Here is a 26,621-nt window from a genome sequence, read left to right as displayed (position 1 = left end):
CTGGGGTCCTTCCACTACCGCTCTTTTTGGAAAAGAACAGAACATCTGCCAACATGTATCAGTTATAAATGCTATTTTAATAAAAAGTTACATGAAACTTGAATTGATCGGGTGGTTTCTTTTAATGTGAGTTACTGTTGCAGTCAGCTATGGAATGAACATCCTGCAAAGGATAGCCTCTCTCCCGGCTGCTTTTTCAGTCTGTCCAAACCAAACCAGTAAACAAGATTTTAAAAGATTTCTACTTTGAAACTGAATTGCTCGTGACATCCCTAGCTTTTACTTTGCAACTAAAGCAATTATTTTTACCTAAAGTTGCGTTTGTAGCAAAATTAGACCTAAGGACTGGTAAACTGTCCCAGAAGTATGAAAAACAGTGTAATCCAGAGTTAATATGTAAGTGTCTTGACTCTAAGCTGCATTATCTTTCTCAAAAACAAGATGGTCATAGTTGCACTTCCTTGTGAAATTAGACTTTATTACATTGCACAGCTGAAAAATAGTAATTTGTTTATAATATTCTAATAAAAGGAACAAAGTTCTATAATTTTAAAAATAAAAAAGTTAGAAATTTTAACTCTGAACTGTTCACATGGGAATTATTTTCCCAGATCTCAATATCTGCTTTTGTTCTATATAATACCAAGTGGCCGAGGCCAGTAGTTTAGAAAATGTGTATGCTGCAGTGATGTTAAATGGCCTCACTGTTGAACATGTTCTAGTAAAAGTCAATGAGTTTCCAGAATGCTGGAAAATAAGTGTTTTTAGTGTATTTCAGCATAATTTTAAATATTTATATACAAAGTACTGAGTTGCTTGTCTGAAAGTTCTATAAAACTAAGTGTAATATTGGAAAACAAATCCATTCCATTATTGATTACATAATTTATTCTAAAAACATACTTAGGTTCTTGGGGTCTGCAATGAGCTGCTTAAAGTTACCGCTTATTAATAACTTCTTCTTTTAGTTTTTCTGCAAGCATTTTCCTCTTCTGTAGTAACCTTTGCTTCTCTTCTGACATTTCCTAAAAACAAAGTGAAAAAAACCACTGCAATAAACTGCATGGCTTTCCTGGTAGGTACCCTGACTTTGAACGTGAGCTGCTAACCAAACGCGTGAGCCAGATCAGGTACCCGACACGCGGTTTCTCTAGCAAGGAGCAGCCAAGTAACATCACTTGCCAACCTGAGGCTGCAGCAGCCCTCCTTCAAACTCACACGCTCTCCAGAATGATTTAAAAGAATACTCTTGTTCCGTTATCTTGAGAAGGGGATCCCAGGATGCGGATGACTGGCTCTTTACATCAGTCTGCTTTTTTTCCACTGCACTGTACCGATCTGTTTGGGAGGACTAACCTCAGCTGGAAATGGTGCTGCTTAGTTGTTCTGCAAGTTCCCCAATCAACAGTATGTTGGGCATGTTCTGAGCATAATAAAATGCTCAGCAACTGTGAAAAATACCTGAGGTGACAGAAGGTCCTTGGTCTTATGGACATGCTCTGTAAAGAAGAGTAATGGCTTTTTTTTTTTTTTAAATGTAACAGTTACTACATTGTTTTGTGTGGGTTTTAAGGTCTTCTACTAGTTTCCTCATTTGTGTTGAGAGTTTTCAGGCACTTCTTTGCATATAAATGTAGATCAGACCTATTTGTGGCAAATGCATTAAGTCATATTAACCATAACAATAATTAACAAAAAAGGTTTGGCTTTTTTTCCTGGTAAAGACCTCTATATTGGTAGAACTTTATCCTGTCATAGGAATGTGGGTTTTCTTATGTCCATATTTTCCTTCCCTGACAGAATTTACTTCTTTTTTCCCAAACTAGATTTGCTATCATCCCCACGGTGCAAGGATTTTTGTGATTTTTAGCACTTGTTTTAAGTCAAGGAACGTATCAGTTAATTCACTAAGTAACTTCACGCGTGTGTCTGAACAGAGAGCAGCCTTCGGACAAAAAGAGACCTTGAGGAACGGGCTAACTGCCGGTTGTGCCCCTTCCAACAGCGCGCCGGCCTCATTCTGTCCTGTGCTTCCAACCCTCCCACAGACTCATGTCTTTTCTATCGGAGGCAACTGGGTAGACGACAGCAGCGTCCACCCTTCAGAGTGCCTCGCCCTTCTAACAGGTATCATCATCACGGCGCTTCTATTCCAGTGGCTGACGGATAGAAATCAAGGATTTCTTCGTTTGAAATAGGCACAAAACTCTCAAAAGAGAACAAAAGAACAGAGCAAATCTGTTGCCTCTGTAAAATAAGACTTTGCAAAAAGAAAAATGTTTTTCCCGTTTCAGCTGGGAAAAGAAAAATCCCAGAGATTTAAGGGAGACCCAAACAGTAGGTCACGGATTAGCAGAAAATCAGCGTTTTAGCCATTCATAAACCTAAATGAATCATGAGGATTTGATGATACAGAGGCAAAATAATGCTAACAATCACTAAAACTTCTGGCCTATAAGCTTCTGCAAAAACAGTAACTTGAAAATACTTCCTCTTTACTCCCCCCCCCTTTTTTTAATCCTGCTACAATATTCAGCAGCAACGTTATCATTTTCACTGAAATCATCTGTGTTCTTTATAAAGTGGTCAGGAGGATTAAAATGTTTGAATCCTTCACCTCTTTAGGAGATGATTCCTCTTCTTTCTGGTCAGTGTTTGTTGGTAACAGTACGTTCTTTCTCGACTCTTTCTTTGTAGCCATCAGCATGTCTCGTTTTTTCTTTAGGTAGTCCTCTCGTTGCTTCAGCTGCTGTTTTTCAAGTTCTGATAAATTCTGGAATTTTTTTTTTTTAAAATACACATTTTGAAATTAATTTTTGATATGCATGTTATATGAGATAAAAGCATTTACATCATATTTGCCTCCAAAATTACTAGCTGAAAAAAAAAAATCCAAGTTGAAGTTTTGACCCAGAGCTGTCTACTAAGAAATTATTACAGGACAAAGGCTGAATGCTGAATTCTATTCTAAAACTAGAGTGATGATCTCAACTTTATGCAAATTAAACTGGTGAATACCATAAAACAGTGTGTGTATACTGGTTTAAAAAAAAAAAAAAAAACCACCACCAAAAAAACCCAAACCCACACCCAACCCAAACGCACCTGATTACAATAACAGAAAAATACATATTTAAGTGTAATCCTGTCTTAAAAATATATTCTAAATGCAATCCTGTCTTTATGCATTCTAGTTCTATGTTTGGGGTTTTTTCTTGTTTGTTTTAGACTTACAGGTCCTTTCATCCCAGCTTTTTGCACTGCATTTTCTGAACATTTTCCAGCTGACCTTTTCTTAATGTCTTCTTTCCCTTTGGTACAGGACGGTTGAGGTAAGCTTTCTGTTCCTTTTTGTAATGGGCATACTGGTTTTAAGTCTTCCCTTGCAGATTTCCGAGATTCCTCTAAACAGCAATTTTACATAGAAAACAATTAGAAAGAATAGAAATATATCAAATAAAAAATAAACCAGTGTTTCTTCCAATATCCAGATGTCTCTTCTGATGAAACGGAAAACTTGGGAAAAAAAAAATCACATTTCTCCCCTTTTTATTAATAAAACTTTCTTTCAAAACACGTAGACATTGTATTTGCACTATGAAAGCAATTAAATAATGCTTTACATCGTAAGTACTTCTACTGCAATGAATTATAAATTGTCAAATGCTTGGAATGTAACTTCATATTCAGTGTTCCAATAGCCAGTTCATATTGAGATTGTACTTTCAATTTCTGCCTTGGCAAGCCGAGCCAGTAATCGGCAGCTTACAAGGTGCACTTTAGCCACCTCTAAGTAACAAGTGTACTGGTTCAGCTTTCCGCTTCAGAGAAGAGAATCCGAAAATACTGCATTTAAGTGAACTTGTAGGGGAGAGGGGGGAAGTGAAGCTCAAGAGGTGCAAAGCATGACACTGACACAGCTCAGTTACTCCTCTTCAGCACCAACCTTGCCCCAGCGTGGGGATATAGCGGGAACCCACCAGGTTCCTACCCTGGCGGGGCTCAGAGCCCCAGGCGGGCTGGCTGGTGGGTGCCAGGGGGGCTCTGGGCAGCCACAGCACAAGCAAGCCTCGGGCAACTTCTGGCGTCTTCTGCTCCCTATCGAGTCCCTCACCTTGTGCACAGTAACAGTCCTGCACAATACCCTGTTCGCTTCTTGCTTTTTTCTTGGACAAATGCCGGCTGTGCTGACAAAGAAGAGTAACCCTGCACTGATTCCAGCTGTGCCTTTCGTATCTCTGCAGGTACCGAGGTTAGCTTTGCCTTGCATCCCACAGAACTCCGTGGTGTCTGAGATGGCGTCACAGTTACCGACGTCGGAGTCAAAGCCTCTCCAGTCACCGGACTGTAGAGCAGGGTATGTTTTCAGAACTTCACTAAGACTTCTCTTGACTCGACCTACAACTACTCCCGAGTAAGGTAAGTTGCTGCTCCTACTATACTTTTACTAAAAATGAAGATGCTTTTGACTGTCTAAAATATGCCTGAACATATCCATATAGATGCAAGAATACAGGTAGTGAAATACAAATTTTACTGTGTTTAGTCAGTTTGAGCCTATCCATAATATCAGAGTTGATACAAGTAACTGAATGTAGCTAATTATAATTCTACAGTGCTGGACCATGGATTTTTGCTGTAATGCTGAGAAATAACCTGCATGAGTATTAAGGTACGAGTACTCTCCTTGGTCTCTAACGGACCGCAGTAACAGACGGCAAAGCTAGCTCCACTGAAGCTAGTGCAGGGTGAACACCACTCAATTGTTTCTTTAAGTTAGAGCAAGTAATATACATTTAGCTCTTCAATATTGCTGCTTTCTTTAGCGCAGAAAATTACAAGGTATATAATTGTGAAAAGGTAGGGAGAAAAGCAAAAGAGAGGAAATGTTATTCAAAGTATGGAAAACAAACCAGGACAGAAATGTAAAACAAAGGTCACGTTGAAGAATTTGCATTTCACCGAAATATGTCTGCTGGAAGTCTTGACGCTCCAAAGAACATCTTTTTGTGATGGATAAAAGTTCTTAGAGGTTCTGCGAGAGGTCAGAGTTCAAATTGCTAGGAAAAAAAAATCCTCACGCTATAGTTGTCTGATTAAAGAGCAGGGGAAAAAACCCCAAAAACACACACTGCATGCCAAATACCTACCCTATAACAAACATTATGATTAAGGAAAGCTACTTACCAGAAAGTAGTTCTTTGAAATGTGTTGTGTGTATGTAAGTTTACACTGTTGCTGTCCGTATCGCAAACACTCAAGCTGGAGATGTTTGTGTCTTAGCAGTACCTGTAGGATGGGATCATAGGACCCTCAGTGTCACTTAACCCACGAACCTGAAAAGATACTGAGAAGAGAAGGGAAGGAGGGTGGATAGTGAATGTACAAATAGACAGCACATCTCAAAGAATTACAGTTACTGGTACGTAACATTTTTTTTCCTTTGAGAACTTGTCTATATGTACATTCACGCTGTGGGTGACTAAGCAACACTCTTTTCTACGTGGACAATTACTTCAGAATCTTCTCAAAATACAAGCACCCAGGACCACTCCAGCAGATGCTGCGTCCTTCTTATCCGCGTGACACAGGCAGCTTGGTGCAAACACGAGCGCAACTTTTGAAGCGGCTGCCCTGCAGGGACCCGGAAAGGGAAATGTTCTCCAAGGATGCTGGAAAGGTCACTTGCGCTCGGAGGTGTTGAGCATGACCTTTACCAGGAAATTCACCCTTCTGATCTCTCCGTACTGCAACAAGTTGGGTGGTCAAAGTACAGGAGGAATGGTTTTGCAAGCTCTAATCTGTAAACTATTTGTAAGAGGCTCACCAAAGTGAAATGAAGAAAATTAAGGCAACTACCATTAAATCTGAATTCACTATACAGGGGAAAACTTTAAGGGGTCCACAAACCAAAATCTTGGGTCTCAAGGTGAAGGGGAAATAGCAAAAGATAATAAAAACGCTGCGTATCTGAAGGAAGAGGAATGCATGGCAGACTGGGGGAATGAAAAACAGAGGAAAAAAGTTCTTCCTTTTCCTGACTCCGAGAACTGGTTGATGCAAGGGCCATGTTGCCGAGGCAGCCGATACTCCCTAGGTAGGCGATTCCTCCCCATGCTCGGGTCGAGAAAGGTGAGCTGTCCCGTTCCTTGGTAACCCAATGCTACGAGTGAGAACATGGAGCCAGGATCTGAGCACAGGTCTGGTGGGCTGTGAGGGTCAGGGACCGACCGAGGTGAGAGAAGAGCAGCTCTTCTGCCACCCTAGAGGGGCACAAACTGTTAGTGACAGGTTCTTGCTGTTTCCATTCCCAGAGTTGTATCTGGCACCAAGAGGAAGCAAGTCAAGCAGAGGATACGATCCCATTATCTGAGACGAACCTTTAGTTGGGAGCCCGTGTTTTGGAAGCAGGCAGTAACAGACTGGTCTGGAGGCCGGTCCTCGGGTCTGTGTGAGAAAGGGGTCTGGAAGAAGATGATTCCCAGTACAGATTCTTCTTGATTTTTGCCACCACTACCCAAAACCACTTTTCTAAAAGGTGATAGCAGAAGATAAGCTGTGACAAACTTTCTCAGTAACCTCTGGACAGCTACGCTGCCACAAGGTGCAAGTTCTACAAGGAAGAAGAAGATTTCCAAGGAGCTAAGCTTTTTGTAGACCTGTCTCTCCTTTGGCATTTAAAGAGCATGGGAATGCTCAGCACCAGCTGAGCAGGCACTTGGACAGCACAGAAGAAGGGCTGCACTTAGTGCCGAGAAGTCTTGACTCCTGAGCTCCAAGATCTCCTGGCTCTCGAGCACAGGATTAAGTCCTGCAGACAGAGTATTTGCTAGGAATGCGCCTTCCTCCTGAAATGGGAAAACAGCCGCTGCAGGATAGACATAGCTTAGAGGTGCCGTTGCAAGGTGGCACAACTATGCAAAAATAAGGAGTAGAAGCAGGCTGGGAGAAGAGAAGAATGCGAGTATACCTGCAGGCCTTCTGCATGCTTCTGAAGGTGGAAGGGAGAGAAGAAGAGTTCAAATAAATGTAACAAAACCTCAGCAGAAGGACAGAAAGGATAAAAGGGGGGAAAAAAGATATTTAAAAGGTCAGTGACACAATTTATTCTTTAAGTTTCCTAATGTGAAAGACGCTAACTCAGTTTGAAAGAACAGAGGGTCCTACAACCACTTCATCTGTTAATGGCCATCAAATGAAAAAGCAAGGAGCAAGTACGCCCCAAAGGCACTACCAAGGCTAAAAGTATCCAGCTCAAGTGTCTGTGATATGAAAGCTTCCAGTGTGAATGCATACAAAGACAAGTACGAGACACAGGAAAAGTGTAACTACAGACAGCGCAGACTATTATTTCCCAAAGTTGGAATTATATTCTTGGAAGTGACCCGAGAATATTAAGTTACAAATTTTTCCACAAACCCATAAGAGAGCAGATCCCACTGAGATGCAACCTGTTTTTGAAGATCACCTATGTATACCTATATACATAGATACGTGTGTGTATATACATACTACCTATAGGTGTGTGTGCATGTATACGCACATATATATATATGCTTCTTATCACCTAAGAATTTTTCTGCTTTCCTGAACAGGTCAGCACTGCAACACAAACATACCAAGAGCACCTCCATCACAACCAGTGATTCCTTTTTTTCTCCTCCCTGTAAAAGCACTGGCTTGGTCATGCTCTCCAGTAAATAATCATCTACAAAACAATTCAGACAATTTTCACTACATAACTTGGGTAAAGTTCAAGACTACTTAAAAGAGCTCTCCTTGGTATTGTAAGTTGGTAAGTGTCACAACCCCACTCAAAACCAAAAATGTACAGTTGAAAAGATTAAAATGAGTAACAAAAATCTGAACCAAAGGCAAAAAGATTCAGTTTGGTGGTCTGACAATTTGGCTTGAATGAATCTTAACAGTTTAAGGTTGGTTCCTTCAGAAATATTTGATTGCTATCAAGAAATGTTGTACAATTATAAATTAAATCTGTAATGGCCGCACACAGGGAGAGAGAGCATAACTTTTTAAGTAAATGATTCATAGTTGTTTACAGGGAACGTACTGTTCTTAACAGTAATGGCGGCATAAGCACAGTAAACCGAAAGATGAAAATTGCTGTTAGACTCCTGTATTTCTCCTCCAATTGGAGCTGACTTATCACTGAATAATAAAACAACTCACGTTGGAAGGCATTTCTGCAGGCCACCTAGTGCAAATACCCTGCTCAAAGCAGGGCTACCTTCAAAGCTAGGATGGCTTGCTTGCAGCCTTATCCAGCCAAGTTCTTAAACTCTTGATATGAATGGACTCTTCAATAATTTGAAAATAGTGTCCTATTGCACACTCAGCATTGCACTTTCCCATAAAATTACCTAATGGAAATTTTGAAGTTTCTTCAGAATCATCAGCTCCCTCAGTGGATTCCTTAACTTTTACGGCTTCTCTTGAATCTCCTGGAAAACTGTAGGTAACATCTGGTGATTTAAGTTTATCACGTGCCTCAAATTAAAAAACAAACAAAACCAAGCATTACATTTCCTGGCACTGTACTTCAGGCATTGAACTGTCAACACAAAGAAAGCTCCCGAAAGAACTTTCAGTTAAAATTGTGTTGTTTACACTACACACTGCATTGTCAAAGTGAACAAAAGCAAACCACTCATTTTGTTTTACTAATATGACTATAAGCCAGTAAGAACCTTCCTAAGTCAGCATTTTTTAATTTTAGTTCAAAACCTGTTCCCTAATCAACAATCAGAATTTAGAATATTAGGTAAATTGGTATTTTGTTTCCCAGCTACAAATAGATAACGTAGGGGGGTTTTGCCACATTTTGCATGTGACTTTCAAGCAGACCTCTGTCCACCAGAAAAATAAGAGAACCAAGAACATATACCGAAGTTACCACAGAAATGGAGAAATAATCAGCTGAATGGAAACAACAGGTCTGGATAATCTCTGACACTATTGTTTCACTTCTACGCTTGTCTGGGAAACCTGGACAACACAACCCACCTCTCAAAATAGTAAAGCCAGCTGGGATTTGCCCAGAAAATGTCTACGCTGTTCATCAACCATCTAATTCATGTCAGAACCCCCCAGCATTCATCAAAATATTAAATTATTTCGTATTAAAACATTCTCTAACAAAAACATATTATTGAACAATAGCTATCACCCTCTCTGTCCAGGTGAACTTGACTGGGCCCTCTGTAATCTGGCTTGTTTATCAAGAATACTGATATTCCTGGCTGGTCTATAAAGATTTGGATAAGCCTGCATCTTAATCCAACTTGAATTCTTAAAATGAGCCAAAGCTTGAGTTTCCCAGTTGTTTTGTAAGAAATCCAGTAGAACAGGTGACTCATTTCATGGAATCTATCATTGTAATATGGGAAGGAAGAGTTTTATCACCACTTTTCTACAGTGTCAGACACTGGGAGAGAGGTTTAATTTGGTAGAATATCCCAACTGTTTAGGACTTGCATTCAATAGCATAGCTATCATCTGCACCTATCATGGGTTCGAATTGGGGAGTAGGATTGGAAATAAGGCGTCGACCTCTGTAGTAGCTACATTTGGTCTCCAGGCGGTTTCCTTTGTCAGTTCAGGCTGAAGAAACAGTGCTCTCTCTTTTCACATTCAGTATGCTCAATTTCCTAGTGACAGAAAAGAATAGAAGAGCAATTCTGCTCCCTTTTGAAACAGCCTACAATTCCAGCTATTTTTATATGTTTTCCCAGTGAAGGGGAGGTTTGTTGCCATGATTCCACTGTAGCTGATTTCAATTTCAATTTGTTTCTCAGTTGCTGAATGACTGGCAATTTAGCCAGTCCCCGTTGACGTTCAGTTACTTTTCTACATGGTTTACTCTGATGGAGACCAAGTGATGGTCTAACTTGGAGAGGATTTCTGGTTCCTGGTGATTAGGTTCTGGCAGTATTGTGCAGACTTAATGAAAAACCATACTGTCTATGAAGTGATCCTTAAAATTCCTGAAGGATTATGAATGCTGTAATCTCTAAGAAGCTTACACTTTGAAGTCTCTTTGATCTTGACAATGTTAGTAATTCAGATGTTCCCTGGATCTGAAAGGTTGACATCCGTTACCAGGATTTTAGAATTCAGATACTGAAGAGGGAATATGCTTATCGTATGAGCTCCACCAAATGGCTGATGGTTAATGGTATCATGTATAACACTAGTGTCAATGACACCGTCAAGAAAAACATAAACAACAGAACAGACCTTTCAAAAAGTGTCAGTATGACCTTCCTGACAGACCTTTTGTTTGCTTAGGATGGTACACATTGCCTTAAAGTGACACAGTTGACACCCAGGACAGGAATATCAGAGTATTTCTTAATCATCAACATAACTCATCTGGAAAGGTAAGATACTCACTTCTTCAGTCCTCTTTCTTTCTTGCTCTATTTCATATTCTTCCTTAGATTTTCTGTAACACAAAATACAAGTAAATACTCAAAACTTCTTTAGTATTAGTGACTTTTAGGTAAATTTAGCACTGCTTAAATATTTGAGGACTATCAAAACTATTACAAGATAATATGAATTTGTTAGTGTCCAAAATACTTCCATGACTTAAATGAAAATGCACTCTTAATAGAAATAATTAATTATGATAAACACACAGAACCCACCGTCCTCAGTCTATCCTTCCCTGTGCAAAAATAATTGTGTAAGAATTTCCAGGGCTTATCCACCCCTTGTTTCATTTGCTCGTTTAAAGACAGGAAGGGAAGTATTTCCAGAATACAGAGGGAAAATAGCATAATTTAATATAACCTGACTGGATTAATCTGCTATTATTTGTTTAAGATTATGTTTATATATATGCGAACTGGGAGTGGAGGAGAATCTACAGAAGTTGTATCAGTCCTCACGCATCTTCTTAGATTGTGCCAACAGTCACTGAACACAACTAAGGAGGAAGCTGTAGAAAAGAATAAAGCCTACTGCAAAAGCAGAATTTGCCTTTCCAAGGCTTTAATGATTAGGGTGTTCCCTGAATGGATTACAGCTAGTGTGCTCCTGTTGTCCAGAGACATCTAACCCAGGTCTAACTTTAGGTCTACCTGGAGATTCAGGGAAGAATGGAAATGATGGGGCTTTTCAAGTTGCACATCATTCCATGCATCACCAAGACAGTTCATCACGGCGGAGCGGTTCTCTCTCAGTCTTTAAATATTCCTGATCACACCCACTGTCTAGCACCATTCATTTTCTCTTAGGTAGGATTTTGACAAGAACATTCATGTCATCTGTAAGATGAAGGCAGTTTCCTTGGAAAAGGCCGGAAGAGTTAGGCCCTACATACTTTTATTTTTTTATTTCAAAATAACGTACCAAGTAGGACCGATTCTTTTTTTTTTTTTTTTTTTTTTTTTTTTTTTTTTTTACCTCAGAACCTCCCTCAGTATTTTCATTTCTTCTTGTTCAATTTCACTGAATACATCAGAACCCTCTGTCAAACAGTCGGGCAACACACCTGTAAAAAAAAACCATGGCAAAATTTATGCATTACTCTAAAGAAAATTATTTTGTACTCCATTTGGCATCATCCTTCAGGCAGAGAGGAGAAAGAAAAAAAAACAACCAAACCAACACACATCTAATTCTTCTTCTCTGTAACTGTTTCCAAAAAGATTCTAGACCTTGGGCATGAAGTTGCTACTAGCAAAAAGGCAAAGGTTTCTGAAATATGAAAGTTTTGACATCTAAGGGTAAAGCATAAGCCATACTCTGCATTGACCACTATATGGCATTTCCTATAGACTGCAATTCAGCCATGGCTAACTGAACCATTTTCAAATTTAGCTCTTATGTGAGACTTGAAATTCAAAAATTATTCTCTGAAAAAACATGCATGCAGTAAGAAGAAAAAACAAAATGGTAAAACTAAAGACATGCAAGAAAGGAGCGGGTAGATGAAAATCCTTTCAGAAACATCAACAGAGCAGCAGAGTTGGGTGTAAATTATTTTCTCTTCTTTAAAAGCATCTATGTTTTAGCATGATGAAGGTCATAACTTCTGCTTTCTATATGGATTTTTTCATCTGCAACTGTACAGTGCGAACTGCAAGGTCAGCATGGCAGACAGTACAGCATCATTGCTATGCAAGTAGCATAACTCAAACTATCAATATTGTCATTGTTGATGAACTGATGTAATTGTTTTAACACTCAAAATTATCACCAAAATTCTTTAACAAAAAAACTAAGTCAAGTTTCACAGAGAAATTTAGACTGAAAAACAGAACTGAAAAATCTGTTAATTTAAAAAGGAATATAGACAGCTGTCACTGAGAATACAAGCCAAGGACTAAGTATCGAAATCCCAGTCCCAGTAAAATCAACTGAATGTTTTCCATTAACTTGAACTGAACCACTATTCTATACTCATTTATGAATGGATTACATAGTCATCAAAAGAACACTAAAAAGATGAAGAGAAGTGAAACCCCACATTTACCACTTCTTACCATTTCTTTCTTTAATGATTCTAATAGCTTGCAATTGCATTTCAATATTTTTCTGTACCATCATTTTTTTAAATAGTCTAAAATCTTCTGCTGCCAACACTGTTTGCAAAATGGCCTGCGGGAGGGAAGATGCACAAAATTAAAAACCCTAGAGAAATCATAACCATCTCAGTCTGCTTGAAATTATATTAAGATTTAAGTTCTGTGGAGCATGTTTTTAATAATTATATTTAATTCTCCTATCTGTCTATTTTTCCAGCCATACAAGTTGAGCTAGTAGTCAAGAAAAGAATTTGATGGTTTATGTCTTTAGATCAACATGTCTACAATAATATTATCACAAAGCCCGGAGGGTTTCCCTGTGTAAGTTTAAAACTGCAATTTGTTTGACTCCCTGAACAAATACAACAAATGAGGAATGTGTGCTCTGAAGAAGCTTGTTACACATCTAGGAGAAGAAACATCAAAGCAGCCGAATTTAAAGTGGCAGCAGAAGCTCCCACTCCTCTGCCCAATATACCCAAGACAATTCTGAAAGATATCTTTGAGCAGGTGAAGGGCTGTATAACCATGCCTTGTCTTCTCAGGGCCAATGTCTGTCTTCCAGATTTTACTGTTTTATTATAAAATCAGAGGAAAACATCTTTTATTTTATGGAATATGTCTATTGTTTTAATCTTTAAGTTTGTCTGCTACTGTAAAGGGACTGAAGACAAACATGAAGCTGACAAATATGCAAATAAATGTGGCAGAAACACCCTAAGCTTAGAGGTTTGTTTTAGAAAATACAAAGCATAGAAGATGAATCTCAAAAGGCGTCTGACACCACACAAATATCTGTCGTCATTTTCAAGATGCATGTTTTTCTGGTCAAAGTTCATAGTATGAACAAACATATTATTTTTTAGGAAATTACAGTTTTAACAAGAAAACTTTTCAAAGTTTCATCTCTACCCTGCTATATTAGTGAAAATATAAAGCTAAAAATTAAATCTATATATTCCTAAACAAAGGAAAATTTACCTGTGAAGTGTGCGTCTTTGCAAGAGGAGATGAAAAAGCTTCTTGAAATTTCTCTTCGTTAATTCCAACTTCTTTAAGATAGTCTTCTAATAATTTTTCAACCTGTAAGAAAGTATAAGCCTTACTTTAAGAGGTTTTTCCCCTAAGAATCTTATGAATTTTTTTTTATAGTTGTATATTCTTTGCTGCTGATACTGTATTTTTTTAAACACAAAGGAAAATCATTGCAATAGTATAACTGATTTTTCTGATATGTCAGGCTTTATTTACTTTCATGAACTGTTCAAAATAAGCATTTTTATTACTAAATTTGATTACTACTTAATTTAGCTTCTCCAATTTCCAAGAATCTCACTTCTCTACCTCTTCCCCAGACTCCTGACTAGTATTCCTCATCATTTTTTGCCCTGTAGATAAAAGGCTTTTTGCCAGTCTGTGTGCCTGAAACCCTTCAGGGTCAGAGCAAAAATGGATGTTGGTCTGTATTTATTCAATTGATGCTTTTTAACATCAATTATTACCAAGCCTTGCTACCAAAAAAAATATTTTAGAAATCTGTGTGCATTGCTTTATAGGTATTTTAAGCATGCTCCAAAAATCTCCTGTAGTTTTTTCTGATAATTGAAAGTTAATTCAGAAGATTTACCAGACTCATTAGTGAACAAAATACAAGTTATACATGTTCTCAGACATCACGCTGTTTGTCATTTTAATTCGACAGAAAATATGAACATTATCAAGCTTGTAAGTACAGTATTTTAGGTAGCGGATATATTAATTTTAATGAAAAATATTTAACAGCATACGAGATACAACTGTGTTAAAGTTTCTTTTCTACGTATCTGGTGTTTAAGCATAAAAATGCATGAAACAACTATGACTCAAAGGATTTCTAAATAACACTTAGGCAATATTAGAAAATTCTAAATAACAAGGATAACACAATTAGAAGTTCATCTAAATACTACTTTAACATTTTAAATTATATTTCTTAGAAATCTACCACAAACAGTGAATAATGCTCACCAGAGCTTGGTACTCCTGATAAATCTCTGTATAAGACAACTTGCTTTCTTCTTCATCATCAAAAACTGGGAGGGGGGGGGGGGGGGGGGGGGGGGGGAAACAAAAACAAACCACACACACATTTTGGAGTTAGTGTACACACCACAAATTAACTTATGCCTTAAAGAGAAAGATTAACCTTTACAAGGTAATATATTTAATCATATGAAAATATAGGCCATGATTGATAATAATAATGTATTTTTCCACACATTCAGGCTAAGCACGTATTTTTGGTAATTTAATGTAATTAAATTTCATAATTTAATACCGGGAAAACGTAGCTTCATAATAGAAGCAGATTTCTAAGCAAGTTCAGGATTCAGCAGATACGTACACTAAAAAGTAAGATTTAGTACAAGAACTACCATATGAACTTGTGCAAGGTTGTTCTAAGATGGCAGATAACATACATAAAGCAGGAAACTTCTCTCTCTCTCTACATATATTTATGTGGAGGATGTATTAATGACTTAAACCAAGTTTTTAAAATGCCATTCATTTAGCGAGAAGCAAAGGTGATGCAGGAAAATGAGACCCTGCCTGCATAAAAACAGATAACCCCAAAGAGGAAATCTGCTGCAAGTAAGTTATTTTTTAATTCTGTCTATCCTGATTTAAATAAAATGGGCATCTGTATAGTATAGGCCATATTAATCATATTCATATAACTTCGTATTAAGAACTCTTGACTGGAAATATCAAGCTAATGATCTCTACGCTGCAGAACAGATGGAAGAAGCAGAAAATAAGAGAAACTGAAAACGAGGGTTTGGGGTTTTTTAATTTACATTTTTTTCATGTCAACAATGAACAGAGGTAATGTAAAACCTAGTAATTAAAGCAGAGGCTTAGAAATAAGACTTCCTCAATCCCCTTCAAGATTAGCCACTATATATTGGACAATTCACTTCCCATGTGCACGCTTTGAAGTCATTTGAAGAATGGGAATTCTGCTTAAAGTGGTGAACGAGTGTGATTTATTCTTCATATATATATGACATCTCTGATGGAAGATGGTACTGATGCGCATAGAATTAGTACAACTTTCACACAAATTTAGAGTGACTTTTAGAAAGCATCGTTTCCCAGCTGTGACAGCCCTGAGGCAATGTCACTCTGAACCTTGATAAGGCGTGATGCAAGATGGCTGTTCCTAAACAGAAAGTACTTGCATCACTTTCTAACAACTTACAGCAATGTAATGATAGAAATCTAATCGAAAAGTTCAGGCCCTCTAAATAAGCAAGGGAAACTTGCTTTTTAAATGGCATAATCTGGAAAACCAACATTTGCTTTTGTTTCATTTTTGCACAAGGGAATTTTTTTTAATGAAGGGATTTAAAAAAAAAAGAAAATAAAAGCTTTAAAAATATCTAGGAATAAATTCAAGTGGTAGAAAAAGAACTATAAATCTTACTCTAAACAAATTCAGCTCCTACAGTGACCACCATATTACCAAACCCAAGAGGGTGAAGACACTTAACTGCCTCTATTGTCTCCTGCATCTCCTCCCCTCTGGGGGATCTCCCTTACAGCTCTTGCACACCCCAACCTTTGTCTTTGTTTCTCTGTTCCCTTCTACCTCCTGCTGTTCCTTCACCCGAAGGAGGGGTGACACAGGGATGTCACTCCTCACTCAGTGTCCATGCCAACAGGTAGCCTCACACTGCCAAGGGGATGCTTCCAAGTCCTCCTCCTCCTCCTTCCACAGCTGCAGGACAACATGGAAAGCGGAGTGGAAAGCCTGCACAAACTGTTCTCTGTTTTCAGGCTCTGAACAAAAAGAGGATGAAGTGCCAAGTAAAGCAAGCTGCAGTCAGCATCTCCTCTGAGTTAAGTGGCGTTAAGGAGTACTTTGAATGGAGACCTTGGATTTTCTTGAGTCAGGGCTCCTAAATCATGCAGTCATTATTTTCCTTAAGATTTTGGCACAGAGTCTTTGGTCACCCAACAGGAACAAAGATCTGAAGAACCATCGTATCGAGATAAGCCAGGGGACCCAGATATCCTGGGAGACAAACTCACCATTTTCCTGTTAAAACTGCAAATCTTTGCTAGGACCCCTCAAACGGGATGAGCGTTAAGTCATGTTTGAGTTCTCCCTGCTAGACTGAGCCACTGACTCATTTGACCTTGCAGACAAGAGCTGGTAAGCAAACCTGAGGGAACTCTTCTCTTTCTCCCCCAGTCTTCACTGACTGGTGAGGCGGCTCTGTGCTGGGAGGGAAGGGAGTCACAGGCAACAGTATCTGTTTATTCCTTTTGTACCTTGTCTTTGTCTTCTGGTGCTCAGAACTATTATCAAGCTTATCTATGTCCAAATGATGTTTCAATTAATACCTTGGAACATCTGAATAAAACTGAAAAGCCCTCTCGCCTTAAATACATACCCACGGATTTAACTTCAGTTTCACAGCCACATAAAAGGAAATTAATCAAGCCATGAGAAATTAATCAAGTCCTCGGAAAGAGGGAGAGAGAGAGAAAGCAAACAATTATCAACAGACAGAAAACCATTAGGATCGTTTATAAGTTGAAGTGCAAGGACTTGGCCTAAGTAACTACAGTTCCAAAATAAATTCCTTACATACCAATTACCAAAACTCAAATTCTGTTTTTGAGGAATCACAAATTATTGTCAGTTAATCAAAATGTTGCTAATTTGCTTGTTCAGCCCAAAGACTAAATGTCTTAAGAATGAAAACAATTCTGTCCTGGCAAAATATCTCAGTAAAAAAAACAGCAATGGAATCGGCACAGTACATTTATAGAAAGGAAAAGCAAATAGCACAGATATCTGCAACTAAAACCTCAAATTTCTTTAACTGTGCTTCTTAGCAACCCTAGCATTGCAGTAACACTTCTTTAGCCGCCTTTTTTCTCAATAGCTTCTGAGAGTTGTCCAACAGCACTCTGTAGCACAAATGGTACCTTGGAAGATCATTTACTGCAAGTGATTTCTCTACTTTGTTCCTCCAATTTCTTATGTAGAAACAAACTGGCAGGAAGCGACCATTGTATAAGCCTGCCTCACACTACATGGAAATTTACAGAGGTTCCATAAATCTTCTTACTGCTAGTAAATTCCCCTCAACCTTCTAAAGAGAGATCATCGCTCCAGAGAGGGATAATTAATTCCCCCAATTCCTAAACCTAGACCCTTTGCATGATAATGAAAATGCTTGACCAACCTCAAGTTTAGGCAGACTTCCCAAGAGAAAACTTCTAGATTCCTCTATTGCTTTCCAGCTGTAAAGAGTCTAGCAGCTTTACCTTTCTCATTTCCCAGTATGCTAGGGAAAGGTGTACGTACTCACAATGATCTTGCCTCATGCAAAGCTTGGGAAGGGTAGAAACGATTCAGGATAACTGAGAAGCAACTTGTTTAGAAACTGTGTTCTGAATCAGAGGTGCGTCTGTTTCACTGAATATGAAATAAAAATCCTTAATGGACCCTAACAAGAATGACTGCACCACAAAAGACACGGCTGGCCCCCACTGAGGCCAACCATTACAGAAGCTGTTCTGGAGCCCACAGCAGGATGGAGGGGAGGAAAGAGTAAGCACAAGCACATAGAATACTTTAATAGTAAGAACCGTTCTACTTTGAGCTTGATGTTAGTAAGTCCCTAGAAATAAAATGTATTCGGAAGCCTTAGTTTCATGACTTCAGTATTTTAAAGTTACAATTATTAATGAATCCTACATCCTTGTCAGGTGATACTAAAGGAACAGATTTTATTCATAGCAGCCGTAGAAAGTTATCCTAAATTAGTCTACAGCAGCATGCTTTAATACTTATCATGTGTGAATGTCTGCAGGCTGGATAGGATCACGGGCCATCACGTTCTCAAACATGCTTTTTTTTCAATGATCACAAAAGAAAGCTTACTTTTTTCTAAAGGACTTAGGCAATGCTTTCAGACTTGCCCGAATTGTAATTATTTTGCTACCATAAGGATCTAGGTGTTCTATGGCAGCAGAAAATTTGTTCTGTAAGTAAGCAGAACTAATTTAGCCAAGTCTCTACTGCAGAAAGTCTATTTCCTCCTTTCCTCACTACATATGTACACCTATACAGGTCTCCTCAGGCACCTTTACATGGAGCTACAGGTCTATCCCAGTCCCCCCTCTCACTGCCTGTACTTCCAGTTTACCCAGGCTGTGCCCCAAATTATTCCATGATTCCCTCAGTTCCTTCTTGAGGAAGAAAAGGAAGATTAACCAGAGTTGCTTCCGAGCTAGGAAGGTCACGCACAGGACCACCTAGAAAACGTAACTGATAACCATTGACTTTTTAGTGCTATCATTTTTTTGAGAAGTACTAATTTATGGTTTCTCATCCCTTAACTGCCAACGTTCACAAAATTGCATGAGTTTAACTTTGGGCCTTCTATTCTTCTGTCCCACTGGCCAGACAGCGATTTTAATTGTACTGTCCCATTTCCTAAGGAAAAACATCTAGCCGTGGAAAAGTATTAAAGGCCTCCAACTGCTTTCTACCCACGTCAGGGTATTACGCGCGGCAGAACGAAGAACTTGCTTGGGTGTCATACTGTAAGCTCATGCCATAATCCCCTGTGCGAGCTAATGAATGCAAATTGCCACATCCTGACAAATGGCTTGCTCAGGGGAGACCGACTTTCCGAGGGCGAGGCACACCCTCCCTAAAAACGGCGGGAAAGCGCAGACTATGGCTATGCAAAGCCTTCAGCGGGGATCACTCTCGAACGGCGCCTGCGGGGACCGTCGCGAACACCGGCCTCATGTGCCAAACGCCCGTTGCCCGCACAAAACCACGGGGGTTGGTCCCGCTGCCGCGCAGGGACAGCCCTGACCGGTGCCGGCAGCGGCGGTGAGGTGCCAGGGCCGCGGACGTGGCGGGGCCTGGCGCGTCCCCCCGCCCCGGGAGCCTGCCTGCCTGTGCCCACCAGCCCCGTCCCGTCCCCCCGGCAGGGCGGCGGTGGGCTGAGGCGGGGGAGGGAGGGAGGGAGGGAGGGAAGCAGCTCCCAACGCGGCCTGAGGGCAGCGGCCCGCCCCAGCGCTGTCGCGTTTGGGGGACCCGCGCCTCCCCGCCGCGGGGCCGCGGGAAGGCCGCCCCGGCCCGGCCCGGCCCTGCCCCACCCCGCCGCTCACCCTCGCACTTCTGCTCCATGAACTCCAGGATGGGGATGGACCAGGCGGGTCCCCGCAGGAACCCGGCAATGGTGTCCACCACCCACTCCACGTCGCCCTCCTCCTCTGCCGCCATGGCCGGGGCCGGGGCCGCCGCCGGAGGGACGGCGAACGGCGCGGGCGCGGCGGCTGTTAGAGCGCCTGCCCGTCGCTATAGCAACCGGCGTCACGGGGTGGGGGCGCACGCGCGCGTCTCACGTGGGCCCAGCGCCGCGCGCGCACGCGTGCGTCCCGTCCGGTCCCGTCTCGTCCTGTCCCGTCCCGTCCCGTCCGCTGCGGCGGAGGCCGGGCCGGTGGAGGCCCGGCGATTACGAGCTCCGGTAGCGAGCGAGGGGTCAAGGGCTGCCCTAATGGTATTCCGTGTAATCAGATCATGGCGTTAAGGGAGGTGCGGGTTATCCACCAGAAATACATCGGCATTAAAAGACAGAGTGGAAATGAGGCCTGGTGTGTGGGGTAATCGTTTAATGCGGCACCTCGCGCTGCCCAGCAAAAGAACCGTAAAAGTAACTCCGTTCAACTGAGGGCACCCCGAGGCGGAAGATGGGCGTGCGAGGGTAGGGCTTGTGAATGCCTTTGACATATAGCGGTGATAATTTAGTCCTACTGATTTAATTGGCGTAAGTGGGGGCTGGGCCCCATACCCCAGGAAGATGATGTTGGGGATCAGATGTGAAGTCGGCTGGCTGGCAGCAGCTGTCCAGCATCCCCTGCCGCCCGATATGCGTGCGCTCAACAGTACTGAAAAGCTATGAAAATAGCAACTAATTACAATGCTCGTTACTTACCAATTTCAAGGTGAGAATAATCGAGCATGGGAATGGGTTGCCCAGCCAGGCTGCGGCTTCCCTGTCCTTGGGGATAATGAGGATGTGACAGGACAAGGCCCTGAGAAACCTCATCTAAGATGGCCCTGTGCCCTCCAGAGATCCCCAACGGTGTTAGAATTCTTCTGTCAGTCACAGTTTTACAGTACAATAAAGGCTGGGTTTATATATTTGGTTTATATAACAACAAAGATGTGGAGGATGATCCTGGATGATGGAAAATTCTCGTTAACCCGTATTTTATCATGCACAGTGCTGTGGCATTGTGTAGCAAACAATAACTCCTATGTTCCTCATTAGCTGTTGTACCTGGTGTTCTAATTCCAGATACCTGAACTTAAAATGTTAATCACTCATCGGGCCTTCAGGCGAACATGCATACCTCAGCATAATTTGTAACTTAGTAATATTGTAAACACCCTAAGGTGTAAGAATTAGGAAATTATTTACAAGGCAATATGTAAGAAGGTTTACATTAAAACTTAATTGCTTGGGTATTCTTTCTTAGGGCTGGTATTTGTGGACACATTCCTTTTCTCCACTAAAATTAATGTGATTTCTGTCATTGTCCTCACCTGTGACACTGCTGAAAGACTGAAAAGTTGTTCCTAACACTTAAATTTATTTCCTTCCTAATGTTGGATGACTGCTTGCTTTACTTGTGTGTGTTACTGGTAAGTAAAAAAAAAAACAACAAAACTCAAAACTCTCAAATCTATTAATCCTTTTTTAACTCTATCCTGTTAGACGGATTTTTTATGCAAGCAAGGAACAAGTAGTACAGTGGTCGTTCCAGTTAGTTACATCAGGCTCTGTTCTTGTTCTTGCTCAAGAAAAACTCTTGTAGATGTTAATGAGGTTTTACCTGCATAAAGATTCAATGCTGTGTGTAGACTAGTTTATGTTCATCTCAAAGGTTACAATTCTACGCTCCCTTCACTGCAGAGAAATACCTGATCAGCCGTGCTTAACTTCATCATTTTAAAAAGATACTGCACTGGAAAGCCTTCAAATTATCCTTTTGCAGGTCACTGTAACTCCCTTTACACCATCACTGCTTCCATTTCTCCAGCCAGTTTTGTGGTCTGAGACTATTAGTAGTATGAAGGTATTACTTGTCTACTCTAGAACAGCTACCTCAGATTTGATTGTTCACATAATTTAATTACTAATTCAGGCTCACATGACTGTAAAGTATATTCACCTCTTGCATACGCAATCGGCTATAAATTACTATATAGGAGTAGCATTCTAAGCTTGCTCGGTAGCTGCCAGCAGTCACCCTGTGTTATGTCAGGTTATGCTAGCTCTACCTGCACTGGCAAAAAACAATGCTTGTATCTTGGCGTTTTTTCCAAAATCTGTTCTGCTTTCTGTAAAGCCCGCTTCTTGTAATGTTGCACAATTAATGGCTTTAGAAAATAAGTTGCTTTGTGAGTAGTGTTTTGCACCTTAAGTCTCTGCACCACAGTAATCTCTTCCTCCCTAGCATCCCCACCAAGCGTCATGCCCATTGCGCGCGGCCCATGAGTAAGGGATCCCTTCCCGCTGGTCGCGTGGATGTCAAAAGTGTCAGGTAAGCGGGAAGATGTGTGGCTGCATCCCCTCACTGCCACGGCACCCCTGCAGTCCTTGTCAGCCGCTCCTTCCACCCACCGCTGTGCTGGCAAATCCTGACTGATGACAACTTTGCAAGAGAGAGGCAATAAACACCCAACATGAAATGGAACTGGAAAACTTGAGAAAGGAATCGGGCAGGGCTCAGACCAGAAAATCCTGGAGCTTTATATGTTTCTCCTCCTTTGAATGAAGGAGGTAAAAACCCGTTAACGGAAACGTATGCTTGGAAACTAAAGAGCACCTAACATTCAGATGTGACTTCTCACAAAGGGTAGCGTGTATTTCAAGACACAGCGTGATCTGTACATCATACCAGAGAGCTTACAATGTGTACCTCACTTAGAATTAATTTGAAATCTTAAGAGTCTCATGATTTCTCTAATCGCTATTGATACTGAGATTAATTGTAATAAAGAGGTCATAATGCAAAACCAATTTTGTTCTTTGCATCACACGCTTATGTATCAGTGCACATAGCTGTATTAAAGGACATGCCAAAAACATCTGACTTTTCTTGCTTCTGCTAGCGATCTGCTTGTCTCTATTGAGGTCAGCTGAGATGTGTCTGACAGCTCTGATGCTGAGAAAAATCTTTCAGCGTGGGTAATCTTATTTTTCACTTTTTATTTGGTGCATAAAATTTAAAGCATTTCATCACAGTTACAAGAAAAATTGCTAAAGTAATGAATAAGAGGGAATTCTGTCCACTATAATCAAAACCATTTTATCACCTCACATGAAGCTGCCCAATATTCTTAGATGTCAGGGGGAACACTTGAGTTAGTGTTTTAGTTGTTAATAACACAAAAGATAGAGCAGGAAATGCTCTCCTGTCTGACTCACAAAAGAGCAATTATTGCTTAATTTTCTGTCTTCTCTGTACAAGTTACTATATCAGACATTTTGACATACTCTTGGTTCATTGCTTTATATATATACTGACAAGCAAATTTTGTCAAGCCTTTCCAGTCTCTGCATACCGCTGAATTCTTTATGTCAGTACCCAATTCTCTTCACCTCCAGTGGGTTCCACTCATATGCATAATGCAGCAAATCAGAAAGCCCAAAGTATCTTTTCTTCAGTCTCTCTTTTATGAAATAATTCTTGCACTAATAGCTAGATGATTTTTTCATTTCCCACAAGTATCTGGAAAATATGCTAGTATATAATTTCTATTACTTTATTAATGCCTCCTAAAAGTTATTTCTTATCCTAATTAAGTATAAAGTTAAGCTTATAAACTATTCCTTCTGTATCTTTAGAGCAGAAATATTGAACAATTACAGTCCAAGTATAGCCCTATAGCTGAACACAGTTTGTCAATCTGTGAACATTTTACTGGATTGCATCTCATCAATATAACTGAAGCCTGCATTAAGGGGCTAGCCTAACTCCTCTCTGGCATCAAAATACAAAATTATAGCAGCAGCACAACTTGTAAATATTTTCCTCTGGAAAAAATGGCCTTGAAAAAAGCACATAAGATCAAGAGGAAAGCAGTTCTGCTAACTGTTCTGATTGAATCTTGACGTGTCTAATGCTGTCTTTCTGTCTGCACTTAGACCTATAGCACAATAATAAGGAAGTCTGAAATTCCAAAATCTTGAGACTATCTGACTTCTCATTGGTGAATGCCGTTGTTGATCTGTTACTGCATTTTTTAATGTATTTATCTTTGGGTTAAAAAAACTAATTACATCTCCCCTCTTTTATTAGGCACTGTTTCACAGTACTTGTTTCACTATTGTATATATTCAGGCCCTAAGGTTATTTATAGGATAGGCAGTCCGGGTGTTATCTGTGTTACTTTTGGTATTTGAAAAAATTATAAGTATATCTATGCACCTAATTTTTAGTTTATTGCAGATAGACAAAACTAAGGAATTTGAAAAATAAAAAAGAGCCAAAAAGTGAGGCAGATGACCTTTTAGCTATTGGCAAAGCAAAGCTAGTTTTTACACCACCTTTAATTTCTTCCTTTTAGTCTATTCAGTGTGGATAATTTTGTTGATGTTTGAGCAATTGTGAGGATATTGACAAAGGTGCAATACCTAGATTTACAGTTATAGTAAACAGCCTTATTATTACTCTTTTGTTTAGGCTTTAATTCTTCCATCCACCTGATTTGTAATACCTAACAAATAGTCTTACAACTGTAACAACCCTAAATGTTTTCACCTTAGTAAACCGAATACAACTTTTCCAATTTGTTTTTATAAATTTTAGTTTGGGGGGATTTTTTTTAGGGAATAATTATATCTCTGAAAGGAAATTCCAGTCTTGTTTTATAAATCTGACCTCAAAGAGAACCCTGATCTCAAGCTATCTTCTGGAAAGCTGTGGTGCAAAGGCCTTTTTCTTCATGGAAACTATGGGCCTGTGGGGTGGGAGTGGACCCCGAGAAGCTTTTCTGCACTCCACTTTTTCTGTGTAGCAAAGGTATACTTAGACTGTCCTTGACATATTTTTATCTAACTTGTTCTTCAAAACTTCTAATAAAAGAGATTCTATAACCTTCCCTGTATCCAATTTTTCCTACTAGACACACAGTGTAATTGTATATTTAACAATGTGGGGAAAAAAGGTACATCATACACTGTATTTAAAATGTATAAAGTACTGAGATGTTCTCCTGTGTTACTTTAAAAAAATTTAAATAGGTTTCAAGCTCAAATTATGACTTGTTAAGGCCTCTAAATTTGTGCAGTTCATAAATTTTTAAGCTGTTGGTTTTACTCCGGCAAAACACGAACAGTTCTGCAAACTGCAGGCCAGAATGTTTATTCATATGAATATGTCACGGGAAAATGGGCAGAGCTTCTCACATCAGCGGGGTAGCTCCCTTGAGTATTAGTTTGTAAGGTTAAGCCTTATGACTACAAGCTTGCTTGCTCAGATTGAATGCTTATGTGCGTGCACTTTCTCTTCATCTTCTATCTGACCCCTCCAGAGAAAAGCAGCCTGAAGTCAGTAGCCAGACGATTAAAGAGTGGCACATTTCTTTTGTCTGGGAACTCAGGCAAGATTTGTCTCCTGACTACCCAGCTGCAAAATATTTACTATGAGAAAAAAGAAACCATGGGAGTCTGCTTTATGGCAGCAAGACTGCCCTTCCAAAAGAACCTATATTTATATAAAACAGCAGAAAAACATCTACCAAACACTATCTTCTCACATGTATTTTGATTCACGGGGCAAACATTATGGTCAGAGCTAAAGCTCTGTATCCTGTTTATCATACAGTAGGTCTCACATGGATGTCAACATACATATTCCCTGGCAATTCCTTGCATGTATTTTTCATTCCCTTTTTTTTTTCCTACACAACAGCACATGCAAAAATATACTAAAAATGTAAGTTCATATTTTTTTTATTCTTTATTTTTCACCAGGAGGAAATTGAGTATGTTCTAGCACGTGTGGGGGGTGTTATGTGCACTTAGGAAAGTGCTTTGTACTCAGCAGTCCTTACATAAAATGTTTAAGCTGTTTGCCAGTATCAGTAAGTTTGTACAACACGGTGTGCCTCTGGCACCTAATTTAACACATGAACATTCTCTTTTTTTTCCCCAATAATATTCTTCAGTCTAATAGGCAGAGTTAAATGTGACTTTTGCATAAAAGGTCAAAAGTTAAAATGCTAATCAGTCTGGTTATATTTGCAATTACTTATTGATGAGGTTTTTTGTCAAATATGGTATACTTCAGTGACTTCATTGTACTTTAGTCAAAGCTAAAATAGAAGTGAAATTGGTTCTAAGGAATGCAAACACATTGAAGAAGTGCTTAAAGTCAAATAAGGAATCATGAGTTATCTTAATTTTCCTCCCCTTAGGGATATTGAACTCCTGCAGGAACTTCTAAAGATCTTCCTATTTAGGTCATTTTCTTTCATTTTATAAAGCTTGTCTTTTCTCTTGTGACTTCAGTGTTTTATACAAATGTAAGGCTGTTTCACTAGAATTCATCCTGCATCAGATGCCATTCCTAGCTCTGCTCTTCCAAGAGCAGGGTGGGTACCAAACAGATTCAGGAATGTCACTGTCCAGCAAACGATTCCTTTTTGCCGCAGGGCAGAGCAAGCCAACATGAGAGCCCTGTTACAGGTAACAAGTTCTCCCTTGGTGCTCGCTTATCGACACCTTCCCATTGTTTTCCACCATTAGCATGTGGTTTGGAGTAGCAACACAGCTCCTTCCTTACTTACTTACTCTCTCCCTACTAAATCTGTGCATAAGTCCCAAAGAAGGATTTAATAGAGACACAAAAATATTCTTAACACAGTCCCTGTTCTCCTTTATCCTGTCATATTTTTTAATTGTCTTCTCCAACAAAAATGTCAGAAATGACAATTGAATATTTTTATGAAAAATGAGCAGACTGATTTATTACTAA

General features: G+C 39.8%; 1 protein-coding gene across 1 annotated transcript; it reads right to left on the bottom strand.

Moving 5' to 3' along the window:
- Window positions 1-19,854, bottom strand: CFAP36 (cilia and flagella associated protein 36). The gene is made up of 10 exons (XM_050894466.1): window positions 19,740-19,854; window positions 14,562-14,626; window positions 13,536-13,637; window positions 12,513-12,627; window positions 11,431-11,518; window positions 10,414-10,465; window positions 8,382-8,508; window positions 3,235-3,404; window positions 2,618-2,773; window positions 1-1,025 (listed from the first exon to the last, which is right to left on the bottom strand). Exons 1-10 carry the CDS (start codon window positions 19,852-19,854, stop codon window positions 939-941), a joined length of 1,077 nt encoding a protein of 358 aa, XP_050750423.1. The 3' UTR covers window positions 1-938.
- Between the last annotated feature and the right edge of the window lie 6,767 nt (window positions 19,855-26,621).

The sequence above is a fragment of the Gymnogyps californianus genome, chromosome 3 (assembly GCF_018139145.2).
Source record: "Gymnogyps californianus isolate 813 chromosome 3, ASM1813914v2, whole genome shotgun sequence".
Classification (NCBI taxonomy): Eukaryota; Metazoa; Chordata; class Aves; order Accipitriformes; family Cathartidae; genus Gymnogyps; species Gymnogyps californianus.
This window is presented reverse-complemented; position numbering and strand designations above follow the sequence as displayed.

What these genes read in the sequence shown, in the direction of transcription:
- CFAP36 (XM_050894466.1), bottom strand. Translation starts at nt 19,854, where the DNA reads ATGGCGGCAGAGGAGGAGGGCGACGTGGAGTGGGTGGTGGACACCATT. An exon ending in ATACTGAGGGAGGTTCTGAG is followed by an intron (nt 10,466 to 11,430) that starts GTAAAAAAAAAA and finishes TTTGTGTTACAG; the next exon opens with AAAATCTAAGGAAGAATATG. An exon ending in AAGCTGGGATGAAAGGACCT is followed by an intron (nt 2,774 to 3,234) that starts GTAAGTCTAAAA and finishes AAAAAATTCCAG; the next exon opens with AATTTATCAGAACTTGAAAA.